The sequence below is a fragment of the Chlorocebus sabaeus genome, chromosome 21 (genome assembly GCF_047675955.1).
Source record: "Chlorocebus sabaeus isolate Y175 chromosome 21, mChlSab1.0.hap1, whole genome shotgun sequence".
NCBI classification, from domain to species: domain Eukaryota; kingdom Metazoa; phylum Chordata; class Mammalia; order Primates; family Cercopithecidae; genus Chlorocebus; species Chlorocebus sabaeus.
The window spans coordinates 43,900,579-43,916,070 of record NC_132924.1 but is presented as its reverse complement, the minus strand read 5'-3'; the positions used below and the strand labels follow the sequence as shown (position 1 = coordinate 43,916,070).

The 15,492-nt window shown below is 37.5% G+C and overlaps 1 protein-coding gene across 4 annotated transcripts in view; it reads right to left on the bottom strand.

Annotated features, from left to right (window-relative positions):
- Window positions 1-15,492, bottom strand: part of SNX13 (sorting nexin 13) — a 151,348-nt gene that overhangs the window by 67,405 nt on the left and 68,451 nt on the right. For all 4 annotated transcript variants that reach the window (XM_038004691.2, XM_007981963.3, XM_038004690.2 and 1 more), the window contains one exon: window positions 11,168-11,251. In XM_038004691.2, the coding sequence (XP_037860619.1) occupies window positions 11,168-11,251 (84 nt within the window). The remainder of the gene's footprint in view (window positions 1-11,167; window positions 11,252-15,492) is intronic.

The window sequence follows — 15,492 nt, the reverse complement described above, 5'->3', positions numbered from 1 at the left end:
AAATTAGAGGCTTCCATAAATGGAGAGATGCCATGTTCCTAGATAAGACAAAATGTTAAAATATCCATTATTCCTAAATTCATCTACAGATTCAATGTAATCACAATTAAAATTCTAATATGTTTTTAACAAAAACTAAACCTTTGATAAATTTTATGTGGAAAATAATCAAAACAATCCTAGAGAAAAAGAACAACTGTAAAAGACTCATACTGTCCCATTTCAATATTACTATAAAGCTAAAGTAATCAGAAAGTATGATATTTGCATATGGGTACACAAAGAGAGTAACAGAAAAGAACACAGTCCAAAATCAGAACCAAACATATTATAGCAAACTGATATTTTAGTAAGGTGCCAAGGAAATAACTTTTATGAAAAAGTCTTTTCAACAAATGGTGCTAGAATATCTAGATATCTGTATTTTAAAAATCAATCTAAACTGTCGTATTTCACACACATAAAAAATGGGAGATAAATCATAGAACAAAATATAAAAGTAAAAATTATAAAACTTAGCATAGGCAAATAACTTGGTAATCTTCAAATAAACAAGGATTTCCTAGAGAAGACCATAAAAATACTAGCTGTGGAACACGAATTGGGAAATTACGTTTCGTCAAAATTTTTAAATTGTCATCAAAAGATATCACTGAACGAGAAAAAAAAAACAAGTCATAACCTAGGGAATAATATCTGCAATACATATGCCTGATAAAGAACTTCTATGTAGAATATATGAAGCATTCTTACATTATCAATTTAAAAAAGATAAACAGAAGGAGAGAAAATGAGCACTTGAAAAAAAGATACAAAACAGGCCAATAATCACAGGAAAAAAACGCTCAGTATCATTAGTAATAAAGAAACTGCAAGTAACCACACAAAATACCAATTCACATGTACTAGAGAAGTTGAAATTTAAGACTGACAATGCTAAATGTTAATCAGAATGTGGAAAGACCAGAACTATCAAATACTGCTACTGGAAAGGCAAAATTATAACAAAACTCTGAAAGACAATTTGTTCATTTCCTTCTTTTTTCTACTGTGGTCAAAAACACAAAACATAGAATTTATCACCTTAAAACATTTTAACAGTGGTATAAACTATCAGAACACTGTTTTTAACATTTCTCTGATCTTTTATCTTGAAAACTGAAATTCTAGGTCCACTGAACAACAAATCCTGTTTGTTCTCTCCTCCCAGATCCTGGCAACCAACATTTTACTAAGAGTTTGACTACTCAAAGAGGGATCATGTAGTATTTGTCTTTGTGTGATAAGCTTATTTCATTTAACACAGTATTCTCAAGGTTCATCATGTTGTAGGATATACAGGATTTCCTTTTTTGTAAGGCTGAATAATATTTTATTGTATGTGTATACCACATTCTCTTTACACATTCATCTGTTGATAGACACTTAAGGTAATTTCCACGTCTTGGCTACTGTGAATACTACAATCATGATTACACAAATATCCCTTTAAGATCCTGTTTTCAATTCTTTTGAATAGAGACCTAGACGTGGGATTGTTAGATCATACAGTAACAATTTTGAGAAGAACCTCCAAACTGTTTTCCGAAGCATCTACACCATTTAACATTCCATAAATAGTGCACAAGAGTTGCAATTTTTCCACATCCTCACCAACACCTGTTATTTTGTTTTTCTTCTTTTAACAGTGACCAAATGGTTGTAAGATAATTCATTTACTATTATGGTTTTGATTTGCATTTCCATAATGATTAGGGATGTTGTGCATCTTTTCCTATCACTCTTGGCCATCTATATAACTTCCGTTGAGATATGTCATTACAATACTTTGCACATTTTTAAATACTTTTCTTTTTCCTGTTGTTGAGTAGTCTGAGTTCTTTATATATGATGGATGTTAACTCCTAATCAGATATATGGCTTGCAAATATTTTCACCCATTCTATAGGGTACTTTTTCACTCTGGTGATTGCTCCTTTGCTGGGCAGCTTTTTAGTCTGATACACTCCCACTCACTATTTTTGTTATTTTTGTCTGAGCTTTTGGTATCATATAAAAGAAATCATAGTCAAATCTAAGAAGCTTTTCCCTTACATATGCTTCTAGGAGTTTTGTCATTTCAGGTCTTTAATCCATTTTGAATTTTTACATGTAGAGCAAGGTTAAGGGAACACCTTCATCCTTTAGCATGTGGCTATCCTGTCTCCCCAATACCATTTGCTGAAGAGATTATTCTTTCCCATTTTGTAGCCTTGATACAAACCTATGCAGATTATTTGAGTACACATATGAGAACTTCTCGGTTCTCTACTCTGTTCCACGAAGTCTACATTTCTATCTTTATGCCAGCACCATACAGTTAATTACTGTGGCTTTGTAATAGGTTTTGAAATCAGGAAGGGTGAAGTGCAGAGAAACATTGGGATTTTGGTAAGAATTGCACTGAATCTGTAAATTGTTCTGGGGAGTATGGCTGTCTTTACAATATTAGGTCACTTCATGAACATAGTATGTGTTTCCATTTACTTGTGACTTTTCGTGTGCGTGTGTGTGCGCGCGCACGTGTGTGATGGGGTCTTGCTCTGTTGCCTAGGCTGGAGTACAATGGCACAATCACAGCTCACTACAGCTTTGATCTCCTGGGCTCACATGATCTTCCCACTTCAGCCTCTGGAGTAGCTGGGACCACAAATATGCACCACCACGCACAGATATTTTTATTCCTGATATTTTATTGCAAAGTACAATAGAGATTGCATTCCTGTTCATTAAGTAAAAATATGGCAAGGCAGGAGAACATCCCTTTCAACCCACCCCTGCTGAGAGGCGACAACGTGCTAGCAGCCCTCACTCGCTCTCAACACCTCCTCAGGCCACAGCGTCTACTCTGGCCAAGCTTGAGGAGTCCTTCAGTCTGCCACCGCATTGTGGGAGTCCCTCTCTGGGCTGGCCAAGGCCAAAGCCGGCTCCCTCTGCTTGCGGGGAGGTATGGAGGGAGAGGCGCGGGCGGGAACTGGGGCGGCGCATGGTGCAGGCAGCCAGAACCCACACTTGGAGCAGCTGGCTGGTGCTGCTGGTCCCAGGCAATGAGGGGCTTAGCAACTGGGCCAACAGCTGCTGAGGGTGTGCCAGGTCCCCCAGCATTGTCGGCCCACCCGGAGCTGTGCTCGAATTCTCACCGGTCTCAGCCACCTCCCGACTGGGCAGGGCTTGGCACCTGCAGCCCACCATGCCTGAGCCCGAGTCCACCCCCAACCCCCATCCCCCCCGCACCCCGTGGGCTCCCAGACGGCCGGAGCCTCCCCAACAGCCACCGCTCCCTGCTCCATGGCGCCTGGTCCCATCAACTGCACAAGGGCTGAGGAGTGCAGGCACACGTCGGGAGACTGACGGGAAGCTCTACCCATGGCCCTGGCACAGGATTCACTAGGCAAAGACAGCTGGGCTCCTGAGTCGGGTTGGGACTTGGAGAACTTTTATGTCTAGCTAAAGGATTGTAAATGCACCAATCAGTGCTCTGTGTCTAGCTCAAGGTTTGTAAACACACCAATCAGCACTCTGTGTCTAGCTCAAGGTTTGTAAATGCATCAATCAGTGATCTGTGTCTAGCTAATCTGGTGGGCACTTGGAGAACTTTTATGTTTAGCTAAAGGATTGTAAACACACCAATCAGCACTCTGTGACCAACTAAAGGTTTATAAATGCACCAATCAGCACCCTGTCAAAACGGACCAATTAGTTCTCTGTAAAATGGGCCAATCAGCAGGATGTGGGTGGGGTCAGATAATGGAATAAAAGCAGGCTGCCCAAACCAGCTGGGGCAACCCACTCGGGTCCCCTTCCACGCTGGAAGCTTTGTTCTTTCGCTCTTTGCAATAAATCTTGCTGCTGCTCACTCTTTGGGTCTGCACCGCCTTTATGAGCTGTAACACTTACCGCAAAGGTCTGCAGCTTCACTTCTGAAGTCAGCGAGACCGCAAACCCACCAGAAGGAATGAACAACTCCAGATGCGCCACCTTTATGAGCTGTAACACTCACCGCAAAGGTCTGCAGCTTCACTCCTGAAGCTAGCAAGACCACAAACCCACAAGAAGGAAGAAACTCTGGACACGTATGCACATCTCAAGGAACAAACTCCAGACACACCATCTTTAAGAACCGTAACACTCACCATAAGAATCTGCGGCTTCATTCTTTAAGTCAGTGAGACCAAGAACCCACCAATTCCGGACACACTGCCAGGAATGTCAGGCAGCCATCAGGTGATGGGTTTGGCAGTTGTCACACTGACTCTTTAAAAATAATTTGCAGCCCACACCAGGGAAAGGCAATTTCCTGACGGTCCACAGTTGTCACACTAAAGTAATCACTGGTCACAGGTACCAGGAAGTGGCAATTTCCCAAACAGATAAAAACACTTGAAATTGGTAACTAGCTTCCAATAAAATACCAGTGAATAATCAAGTGAGCTTGAGGATGAGCATTAAGAGACAAAATGACAGAGTATGACCTTCCAGTGGAAAGCCCCCAGAAAAGTGAAGAAAGTCTCAGATGGGCATGTGTACAACTTCCTAAACACACTGCGTGTGCTTACTTCCCAAGTGTAAGGAGGGCACCGTGCATGCAGGGCAGCCCACCCAAAGGGAAGAATCATGGGAAGAGTGATGCAAGCCGCCAGAAGTGGACCAGTACATAAAATCGTAGGATCAAGGTTAAACAGGGCACTTGACCTCCAAAGTGCCCACTTGGGTCTCTTCCAGTGTACTTTCCTTTATTTCCTGCTCTAAAGCTTTTTAATAAACTTCCACACCTGCTCTGAAACCTACCTCAATCTCTTTTACTGCCTTGCGCTTCTCAGTCAAATTCTTTCTTGAGGAGGCAAGAAGTGAGGTTTCTGCAGAACCATCAGTAATTCAGCTATTTGCTGCCTCCAACAGTTTGAAATATTTTTAGAATATAGGTTAAGGCTGCTCCAAAATGTTTTTACTATATACGTAATTACAGTTAATGCAATTAATACACGCTCAGGAACAGAAAACTGAACACTACAAAATATATGTATAGAGAGAGAGGGGAATAAAAATAATTCCTAATCCCATGAGTGAGAGATAACCATAACATTCTGTTGAACATGCTTCCTTTTTTGGACCAGAATTAATAACATACATTATTATATCCTGATTAGTTATGTTTAGTATACAATATCCATTTTCTGTATTACTAAACAAATTTTATTACTATTTACCCTTAATTTTAACTTAAATGTTTATAAATTTTGTGTGTAAGTTTCTACCGCTTAAAAAAATACTATTTTATTACATAATCCATACTCATTGCAAGTGAAATAAAATATATAAGAAAAATTACTACCTTTCTATTAACATTTCAGTCTATATCCTATGAGAATTATAGTCATTGATAAATATATTTTTCTAAAGAATGGGATATTTATCTAACATATATGCTAATTTTAGTTATCTTTTTCATGCAAAAGATATGAACAATTTTTCAAGTTCATAAGGATATACTATCATCATTTTAAATGGTTACATAGTATTCAATTGCATCAATGTGTTATTATATATTAATTAATCCCCTATTTGGGACATTTAAGTTGTTTTCATTTCTTGCTACTGTAACAAATGCTGCCATGAATGGTCTTAAATATACATTATTGGAGAAGGCCGAGCAAGGTGGCCAAGTACAGCCTTCCAGCGATCATCCTCCCCACAGGAACACCATATTAAACAACTGTCCATGCACCTTCCTAGGAACCATAAAATTAGTTGAGCGATCACAGTACCTAGTTTGAGCATAATATCAAGGAAAGTGGCATTCAAAAGGGTAGGAAAGACAGTCTTGCATTGCCTCTACCATCCCTCCCCTCAACCCCGGACAGCACAGCACAGAAAGAGAATCTGTGGGTTTGTGGGAGAAAGAGTGAAGTGAGTATAGAACTCTGCTTTGAAACTGAGAACTGCTCTGTCATGGCACAGGACAGAATTCCACTAGCACCCAGGGAAGGAGCATTTACACCAGCCCTGAGGCAGAGCAGAATTCTTCAGCTCAGGAGGAATAACTCGAATCCAGGTGGCTTCACTATAGGCTGACTGACGTGACCTGGGGCTCTAAATAAATGTGAGTGGCAGTCAGGCCACAAGCACTGCAGTCCTAGGGCAAGCCCTGGTGCTACATACACTCTTCTCAGCGGTCAGCTGACTTGGGGTATGACCCAGTGTAACACCAGCTATGGTGGCCAATAGAGTGTCTGTGTCATCCCTCCATCACTTCCAGGCAGTGTAACTTCAGCAAAGACTCTTTCCACTTAGAGGAAGGAAAAGGAGGAATACAGAGGGCTATGTCTTAAAACTTAAGTACCAGCTCAGCCACAGTAAAACAAAAAAAACAGGCAGATTCCTGAAGCCCAAGAATATACACCTTTCATCAGGGACAGCATTTCTAGACCCACCCTTAGCCAGAAGGGAAGCTATTGCCCTGATGAGACAGACCCAGTCCCTAGCAGAATTCACAATTTGCTCACTAAAGTGGTCCTGGGCCATGAATAAATAGCAGCAGCAGCCAGGCAGCAGTGGCCACAGGCCTTAGGCAAGCCCCAGTACTGGGCCGCTCTGCAAGGCTTGAGGTGCAACTCTGCACAGTGCCAGCTATGGTGACCATGACAGTGTCCATGTCACTGTTTCCCCAACTCCAGGGAGCATTACACAGAAAGAGACCCTTTGTAATTAAGAGAAAGAGAGGGAAGAGCATGAAAGACTTTGGTAACCTAGGGAATTCTCCTTTATCTTAATAAAGTACATCATAGCAGTGTACTTAGGAGTCTCCAAGAGTCATAGTATTCCTGGGCTTAGGGATCCCACTAGCGCTGAAATAGTATAGTGACCATAGGCTTAGGTTACAACATTCAATCCCTTTTGACTTCATGAAAAGCCCTCTCAAGAAGGATGGTAGAAATAAGCCCAGATTGAGAAGATTAAAATAAATAATTAACTCTTTAATGTCCAGACATTAAAGAACATCTACAAGCACCAAGAACATCCAGGAAAACATGACCTCAAGAAACTAAAAAAGGCACCACTGACCACTCTGGAAGTGAAGGAGATATATGACCTTTCAGACAGGAAATACAAAGGAGTTATTTTGAGGAAGCTCAAAGAATTTCAAGATAACACAGAGAAGGAATTCATAATTCTATCGAGAAATTTAAGAGAGGCTGAAATAATAAGGGAAAGTCAAATAAACTCTAGAACTGAAAAATTCAACTGACAAACTGAAAAATTCATCAGAGTATCTTAACAGCAGAATTGGTCCAGCAAAAGGAAGAACCGAGCTAAGACAGGCTATACGAAAATACATAGAGAAAAAAAGAATCTGAAAAAAATGAAGCATACCCACAAGATCTAGAAAACAGTGTCATAAGGGCAAATCTATGATTTATTGGCCTTAAAGAGAACATAAAGAGAGAGACTGGGTTAAAAGTTTATTCAAAGAAATAACAACAAAGAACTTTTCAAACCCAGAAAAAAACATGAATATCCAGGTACAAGAAGGTTGAAAAACACCAAGAATATTCGATCCAAATAAGATGACCAAAGGCATGTAAATCAAACTCTCAAAGGTCAAGGATAAAGAAAGAATCCTAAAAGATGCAAAAAGAAGAAGGAAAAGGAGGAGGAGGAGGAGGAGAGTGGGGAGGAGAAGGAGAAGGAGGAAGAGAAGGAGCAGCAGCAGCAGCAGCAGCAGCAGCAAATAACACAAAGGAGCTCTGATACATTTGGCAGCACACATCTGAGCAGAAACCTTACAGGCCAGGAGGGAGTGGGATCATTCATACATCCAAAGTGCTGAAGGAAAAAAAATGTCTTCCAACCTAAAATACCATATCCGGCAAATTTATCTGTTAACTCTGAAGGAGAAATAAAGTCTTGGCCAGACAAACAAAAGCTAAGGAATTTCATCAATACGAGACAAGTCTTACTAGAAATCCTTAAGGGAGTTTTTCAATCTGAAAGAAAAGCATGTTAATGAGCAATAAGAAATCATCTGGAAGTATAAAACTTATTGACACTAAGTACACAGACAACTACAGAATAACACTGCAACTGTGGTGTACAAACCACTCGTATCTTTAGTAAGATGACTAAAACACAAGTCAACAAAAAATAACTGATAAACAAATGTAGTAAAGCTTCAAGCTACAAAACGAACATACAAAAATCAATAGTGTTTCTATTTGAACAATTTGAGAAAGAAAACAAGAAAAGTAATCCCATATAATCACAAATAAAATACCTAAGAATAAACTTAATCCTTAGAAACTGTAAAACACTGATAAAAGAAATTGAAGAAGACACAAAACAATGAAAAGATGCTCCACATTCATGGATTGGAATAATCAATATTGCTAAAATGTCCATACTACAAAAAGCAATCTGCAAATTCAAAGCAAACCATATCAAAATACCAATAACTTTCTTCACAGAAATAGAAAAAATAATCCCAAAATGTATTACTATATGGAACCACAAAAGACCCAGAATAGCCAAAGCAATCCTAAGCAGAAAAGAACAAAGCTGAAGACATCACATTATTTGACTTCAAACTTAACACAGATATAAACCCACACATTCATAGTAAATTCATTTTTTACAAATGTGCCAAAAATATGTATTGGGGAAAAAAGTCACTTTAATAAATGGTGCCGAGAAAACTGGATATCCATATGCAGAGGAATGAAACTAGACCCCTATCTCTCAGCATATAGAAAAACCAATTTAAAATGGATTAAAGACTTCAATCTAAGATGTGAAACTATAAAATTACTAGAAAAAAAGAGTGGGGAAATAATCCATGGCACTGGTCTGAGCAAAGATTTCTTATATAAGACCTCAAAAGCATAGAGAAACCAAAGCAAAAAATGTACAAATGGGATCACATCAAGCTAAAAGGTTTCTGCACAGCAAAGGGAATGATCAACAAAGGGAAGAGACAATCCATCGAACAGGAGAAAATATTTGCAAGCTATCCATTTGACAAAGAAATAATAACCAGAACACATAAGGAGCTCAAACAACTCAATAGGAAAAAAACTAATAATCCCATTAAAAATGGGCAAAAGATCTGAATAGACATTTCTCAAAAGACAACATTAAGAAATGCTCAACAGCACTTATTATCATAGAAATACAAATTAAAACTACAATGAGATACTATTTCACTCCAGTTAAAATGGCTTTTATCCAAAAGAGAGGGAATAAAAAATGCTGGCAAATACGTAAAGAAATAAACAAAACATGGTACATACACAAAATAGAATATTATTCAGCCATAAAAAAAATGAAATATTGACTGGGGGACATTATGTTAAGTCAAATTAACCATGCACAGTAGGCTAAATATGTGGGAACTAAAAACAAAACAAAGACTGAACTCATGGAGATACAGTGCCAAATAATGTTTCTTTACCACAGGCTGGGAAGGGAAATAAAGGAATGGCTAATGGGTATAAAACACAGTCAGACAGAAAGAGTAAGATCTACTATTCAGTATCCCAACAGGGTGGCTACAGTTAACAATAATTTATTGTATATTTCAAAAAAAAAAGCACAGGAGTGGAACTGGAATGTTCCTAATGCAAAGAAGTGATAAATGCTGGATATGATGGATACCCCAATTATCCTGATTTGAACATTACACATTGTATGCTTATATCAAAATATCACATGCACCCCATAAATATGTACAACTATCACATATTCATAATTTTTAAATATTAAAAACTTGTTAAAATTTTTAAATATAGATTGTCACAAATTTGATTATCACTTTAGAATAACTTCTTAGGAGTTGAATTCCTAGCCAAAGAAGACTCATTTTATTATATTTTTAATTGTGCAGATATGTATATTTTCAAAGCTTTTACAGTGCCTAATGCAAAGTCTAAAAAAGTTCACAAAGGAAAAGAAGAATCAAGTTCCACAGTCTCGAGGAAAGGCTCTAGAAATACACAATTAATAACAATTTTTGTCTGCAGGTACCACAACCTGGTCAAAGGGTAAACCTCTGCAACAACAATAATAATAAAACAATAGCAGTCAGGCATGATGGTTCACACCTGTAATCCCCAGCACTTTGGGAGGCTAAGGCAGGCAGATCGCTTGAGCTCAGGAGTTCATGACTGGCCAGGGCTACATAGCAAAACCATGCTTCTACCAAAAGTACAAAAAATTAGCTGGGTGTGGTGGTGCATGCCTGTGTCGCAGCTACTCGGGAGGCTGAAGTGGGAGGCAGAGGCTGCAGTGAGCCAAGATTGTCACTGCACTCTAGCCTGGATGAAGAGTGAAATCCCACGTCAAAAATAAATAAATAAAAATCAAGTAAAAAATAAAACTATGGCAAGTCTGACAATGCCTAAGGGAAATCAAAGAACAATCAAGTAATTCTTTCTTAAGAAAGCTAGACTGAGTTAAAGGAAGACAAATGTAGAGAAGAAATACCAGATTTAAGAAAACAAATCAAAGATCTAGAAGTAGGTTATCAAAGTATTCCCAGAACGTAGCCCATTTACAATTCTTCCTTGACCATGAGTTTATTAAGGAAAAGTATATGGTATAAAGAAAAAAAAAATAGGGCTTGTGAACTTAGTAATCACTAAGTCTTTGATATGTCTGACAGGAGAAAACCATTGAGTTAACTACTATAGACACTAGGCAACTTACAGAAACATCTAGAATACAGATCTTCTGGTTCTCATTCTACTGTTCTGTCCTCCATATTTTCCCCATTATACAATATAAAATGTGAGTTACATGTCAAGTAGTTAAAATCCCAAGTTGTATTTAAAAATCAAATAGTAGCCATTAAAAATATCATCTATACATACAGGTAGTGAAATATTCTATTCTTTTAAAGAAATAGTAGTAGTACCATAACTGCAATAAAGATAATCAACAAAATTCTTAAAGAGAATTTGGCCAACACATTCAAAATACAAGCAAATAAAAATATTGGAAACACAGAGATTACTTCAGAAACATTTCTACTTAATTTCTTTAATAAATTACTGCTTAAATACCCTATCTCCCAACTGTATTTTTCCATTTTAAAAATTATTTCTAAAACAGAGTTATAATTTTAAAAGGCACTTACCATCCATATGACATACTGATTAATATAATCAGGATCACTGAGTTGATTTATTAATGGAAGAAGAATTCCTCGTGCAAGGATTTCCTGGAAAAAAAAAAGTAAAAAACAAAAACAAATTTAATCTATTTCTCAAATCAACAGCATAATGTAAATATTCCAACACAACGCTGTTACTTAAGAAAAGTATGATATACATGCAAGTAAAACTTGATAACCAACACAGTCTTATAAAAAGATGACTATGCTTCAGTTTAGATAAATGAGATAAGTTACCTATATCAACTTGGACACATCTCCACAGTAACAACTGTGGAATGAAATAAAGCAAGATGATACCTCTAGTATGTTAGCATTGATGTCGATTTTAAAAAGACAAAATATAAGACTAACAGTGTTTATGGATTCATTTATCTTTATTAAAATTATAGAAACAGAAAAGAAAAGGAAAGGATACACACTGGTTTTAGAACTGCTACCAAGGGAGGAAACAGAGCAACTATAGTACATTATCAACACTGGTTACATCTAGGTGGTTGGTACATAAATGTCTACTGTATTATTCTCTATGCTTCTCTGTGTTTGAATAGTTTCCTAATAAACATTTTTAAAATAATAGATATGTTAATCGACTCGACATTCTCTAAAATCTACCTTCCCATTCTTTGCAGTTGTTTATGCTTCTATGTATTAATATTCTGCCCTTCCTTTAAAAACTGACTGCAGAATCAATTACCCTGTTAAATAAAACTTGATCATTCCAACAGAAATATGCTTGAAATACTCATGCCCTGTATCTACAGCATTTATCACTTGATATTTTCTCTGTAATTATAAGTCTTACATTTTTCTAATAGATGGCAACTATCTAGGAACCCTCTATATGAGTGGAATTGGTCAACTTATCTATTGAATTATTTATCCTCAAAAATATTTACCTTCCTCATCCCATCTTCTCAAGGTCATTGTTTTAAACAGGGCAGGCATTTGATAAATGAATAGAAAAAAGGAAACTAAGAATTTAGTACTGATTCTATAAATACAATGATTTCACCTGGAATTACCCTTTAGTGCCAGTAATATATAAATTGATGAAACCTAATTTCTTAAGAATATTAGGGGAGATTAAATAACAATAAGCTTAACAGGATGTTTAATTTTTCTAATTAAAGGATCATTTTTTCTTCCCAGATCTCTAATTTATTAGTGCCATTTTCTCGTGTAAGTTCACAGAAGGTGGTCTTTATTTTTAGTAAGCTGTACAAGTCTCTTTTGTAAGCTATACAAGTCTCTGCCAACCATTACTCCCATGATGAATCAGTATTTCCAAAAAGCTGATTTGGAGGCGCCAGTAATTTTCTGAAATGTCTTTGGAGACACTTCACAGTCTGAAACGACAAAAAATGGCTTCTTTCAAGGTTAGTTTTAGTCTCCTACTTCTTTAAAATTGTATTTGTGTATGTAATTCCTTCCTTCAAACTATGTCTCCGGTCACATGTTCAAATTTTAAAATGTACTTTGTTAGGAGAAAATTCACACACACACATACACACACACACACACACGCACGTTTTTTCAAATGTTTCTTTTCAAAAGGAGAAAAAAACACCTGGGGAAAATTTCTGATTAAATTATGTGTTTCTTATTAGTTGATGTAATTAGTCGTTTTGTACTAGAAAACTCCTAATCTGTCACATTAAAGGGTTTGGTTAGTCAAGGGCTAATCATATGACTCAAGGTCCTAGCGAGAGCTCTAAATATTCCAAGCAAGTAGCCACTTCCACATAATTCCTACTTTAAGATCCCCAATTTTTAGAAGACAGCACTGTTTGTCAAACATGGGACCTAAAAGATACAAAGTCATTGAAGCCATATCGTTAAAGGAATAAAACATAGTAATGGCAAGAAAGTAGAGGCAATTAAATAGCAATTATCTTAAATACAGTGACTTATACAATCTATACAAAGTATCCGTACAAAGAAAATTAAAACTCTTCCATCTGTTATTTAATCTAAACAAAATATCTTCTGAGAAATCTTAGAATTACTGACAAAAGAAAACAAAGAAAGAGCTAAAGGAAAAAAACTGACTTGCTAAATGCATGGTCTGTAATTATCCTCACTCAATTAGATTCAACCAAAAAGCAATAAAATACTGGCCTAAAAGAGAAATTTATTATAAAAAAATATGCTCATTAAAATCCTACCTATTTTAAATAACCTCATGTTACAAGGAAGATTTTCATTCGTGGCTCTTAGGAGTCAACTTAATCTTCAAGAAGCTGCAGTAACACATGCACCACAGCCAGCAAGAGGGTAAATGGGTTTCCTTTTGCAATAAAACTGATTGTCTGACTGAGCATCTGCTATGTGCCAGTTATTATGGTAAGCACTAAGTATATATTTATGATAAATACAGATATAGTCTCTGTCCTCATTAGAGTTACAATTCATCTGGGAGAAAGAGGTACCAAATTAACAATCAAATTACCATCTTAAAATATGGTAAATGCTATGAAGGAAAACAATTGGGTGTTATCAATAATAACAGGGAATTATGAGGGAGATTTAGATTGGGTGGTCAGGGTGGGCATCTCTAAGGAAGTGACATGAAGTGAGATGAAGAATGAATACAATTTAGCTGACAGAATAAGAGGAATCGTTTTGTTTTGTTTTGTTTTGTTTTGTTTTTCTGAGATGGAGTCTCGCTCTGTCGCCCAGGCTGGAGTCCAGTGGCGTGATCTCAGCTCACTGCAAGCTCCGCCTCCCGGATTCACGCCATTCTCCTGACTCAGCCTCCCAAGTAGCTGGGACTACAGGTGCCCGCCACCACGCCCAGCTAATTTTTTGTATTTTTAGTAGAGACGAGGTTTCACCGTGTTAGACAGGATGGTCTAGATCTCTTGACCTCGTGATCCGCCCACCTCGGCCTCCCAAAGTGCTGGGATTACAGGCATGAGCCACCACGCCCGGCCGAAGAATCATTCTTAACAGAGAAAAAAAAGGACATTAGAGAGGCAGGGAGAAAAATGGCACTTTTGGGAAAAAATGTCAGTGTGGCTAGAGTATAGTGACCACTAACAAAGACTATCCTTGACCAAACTTAGGCTCCTCTGAATCCTCCACCCATTTACACCCTAACCTTTGAGTTTCCATGTCTGTTCATCTTTTCATTGCTGTTTTAGCAAGAATTCTATCAAGTGGGTTTAGACAGACCTCCCTCACCCTAAATTCCTCAGTCCCCACCCTTTGTGTCTGAATATCCCAGCCTGCTCTCAACAAGAATCCTATTAAGTCTGTTGACCCATACTTCCCACTTACAACTGATGTTTCCTTTCAGTAATTTGCCATCCACTGATCCCCGGCCTGCTCCTTGGCTATAAATCCCACCTTGTTCTTGTTGTATTCAGAATTGAGATCAATTCTATACCGAGGTCACATTTCCCCTACTGCAACAGTTGCTAGATAAGGTCTGTTTTTCAGTACACTTTACTGTCCAGCTCTGGTTTTCCTTGACATTGCTTGGCATGAAGGCTAGAGAGGTAAATAAGGCCACACTACATGCGAACCTGTAAGCCTCTTGGAGGACTTGAGATTTGAAAAATTTACTAGATGATCATACCACTTACTAGGATGGAGAGAAGACTAAAAGGCAGACAGGATATGGATGTAAGAATAAGACTTCCACTTTGGACATTTAAGTTTTAAAAAGCTATGAGTCACTCTAGTGGTGACTTCAAGAGGGCAGCTCAGAGTTGCCCGGAGCTCAGAAGGTAAATATGAAATAAAGCTATAAATTTCAAACTCATTAGCATTTGGAAGCTGTTTCAAGCCACAGTAATGGATGAGCAAGAAAAAGTCCTGGGATTAAAGATCTTGAATATTCAAAATTTAAGCAGAAGAGAAGTTAAGGAGTATAAACATGACTAAAAAGGAAAACAAAAGTGACTAAAAATTAGACCAATGACATGAAAGAAAAGAGAAAATAGAGTTTCAAAAAGGAAAAGATGGAAAGACATGCAAAATAATGCTGAGATTCCACATAACAGTAGCTGGTTGGAGTACTATGGAAACAGATTATTATGCCAAATGGATATTCTGCATGAACAAGTGCTATACCTGATTAGTACTATCTTCCTTCAGTGGCAGATATGAATCTAGTGATAGACATCCAGGTACTTGTCACCCTTGATAAAGACCAGCTCAAATAACTGGCCTTAACAATATATAATAAGGTTACTCCCATCAACACTAAGCACTTTCTATTACTTCACGTAAGTACCATTAACATACCTGAGAAGTACACTGAACTCAAGCTAGGTAGATGT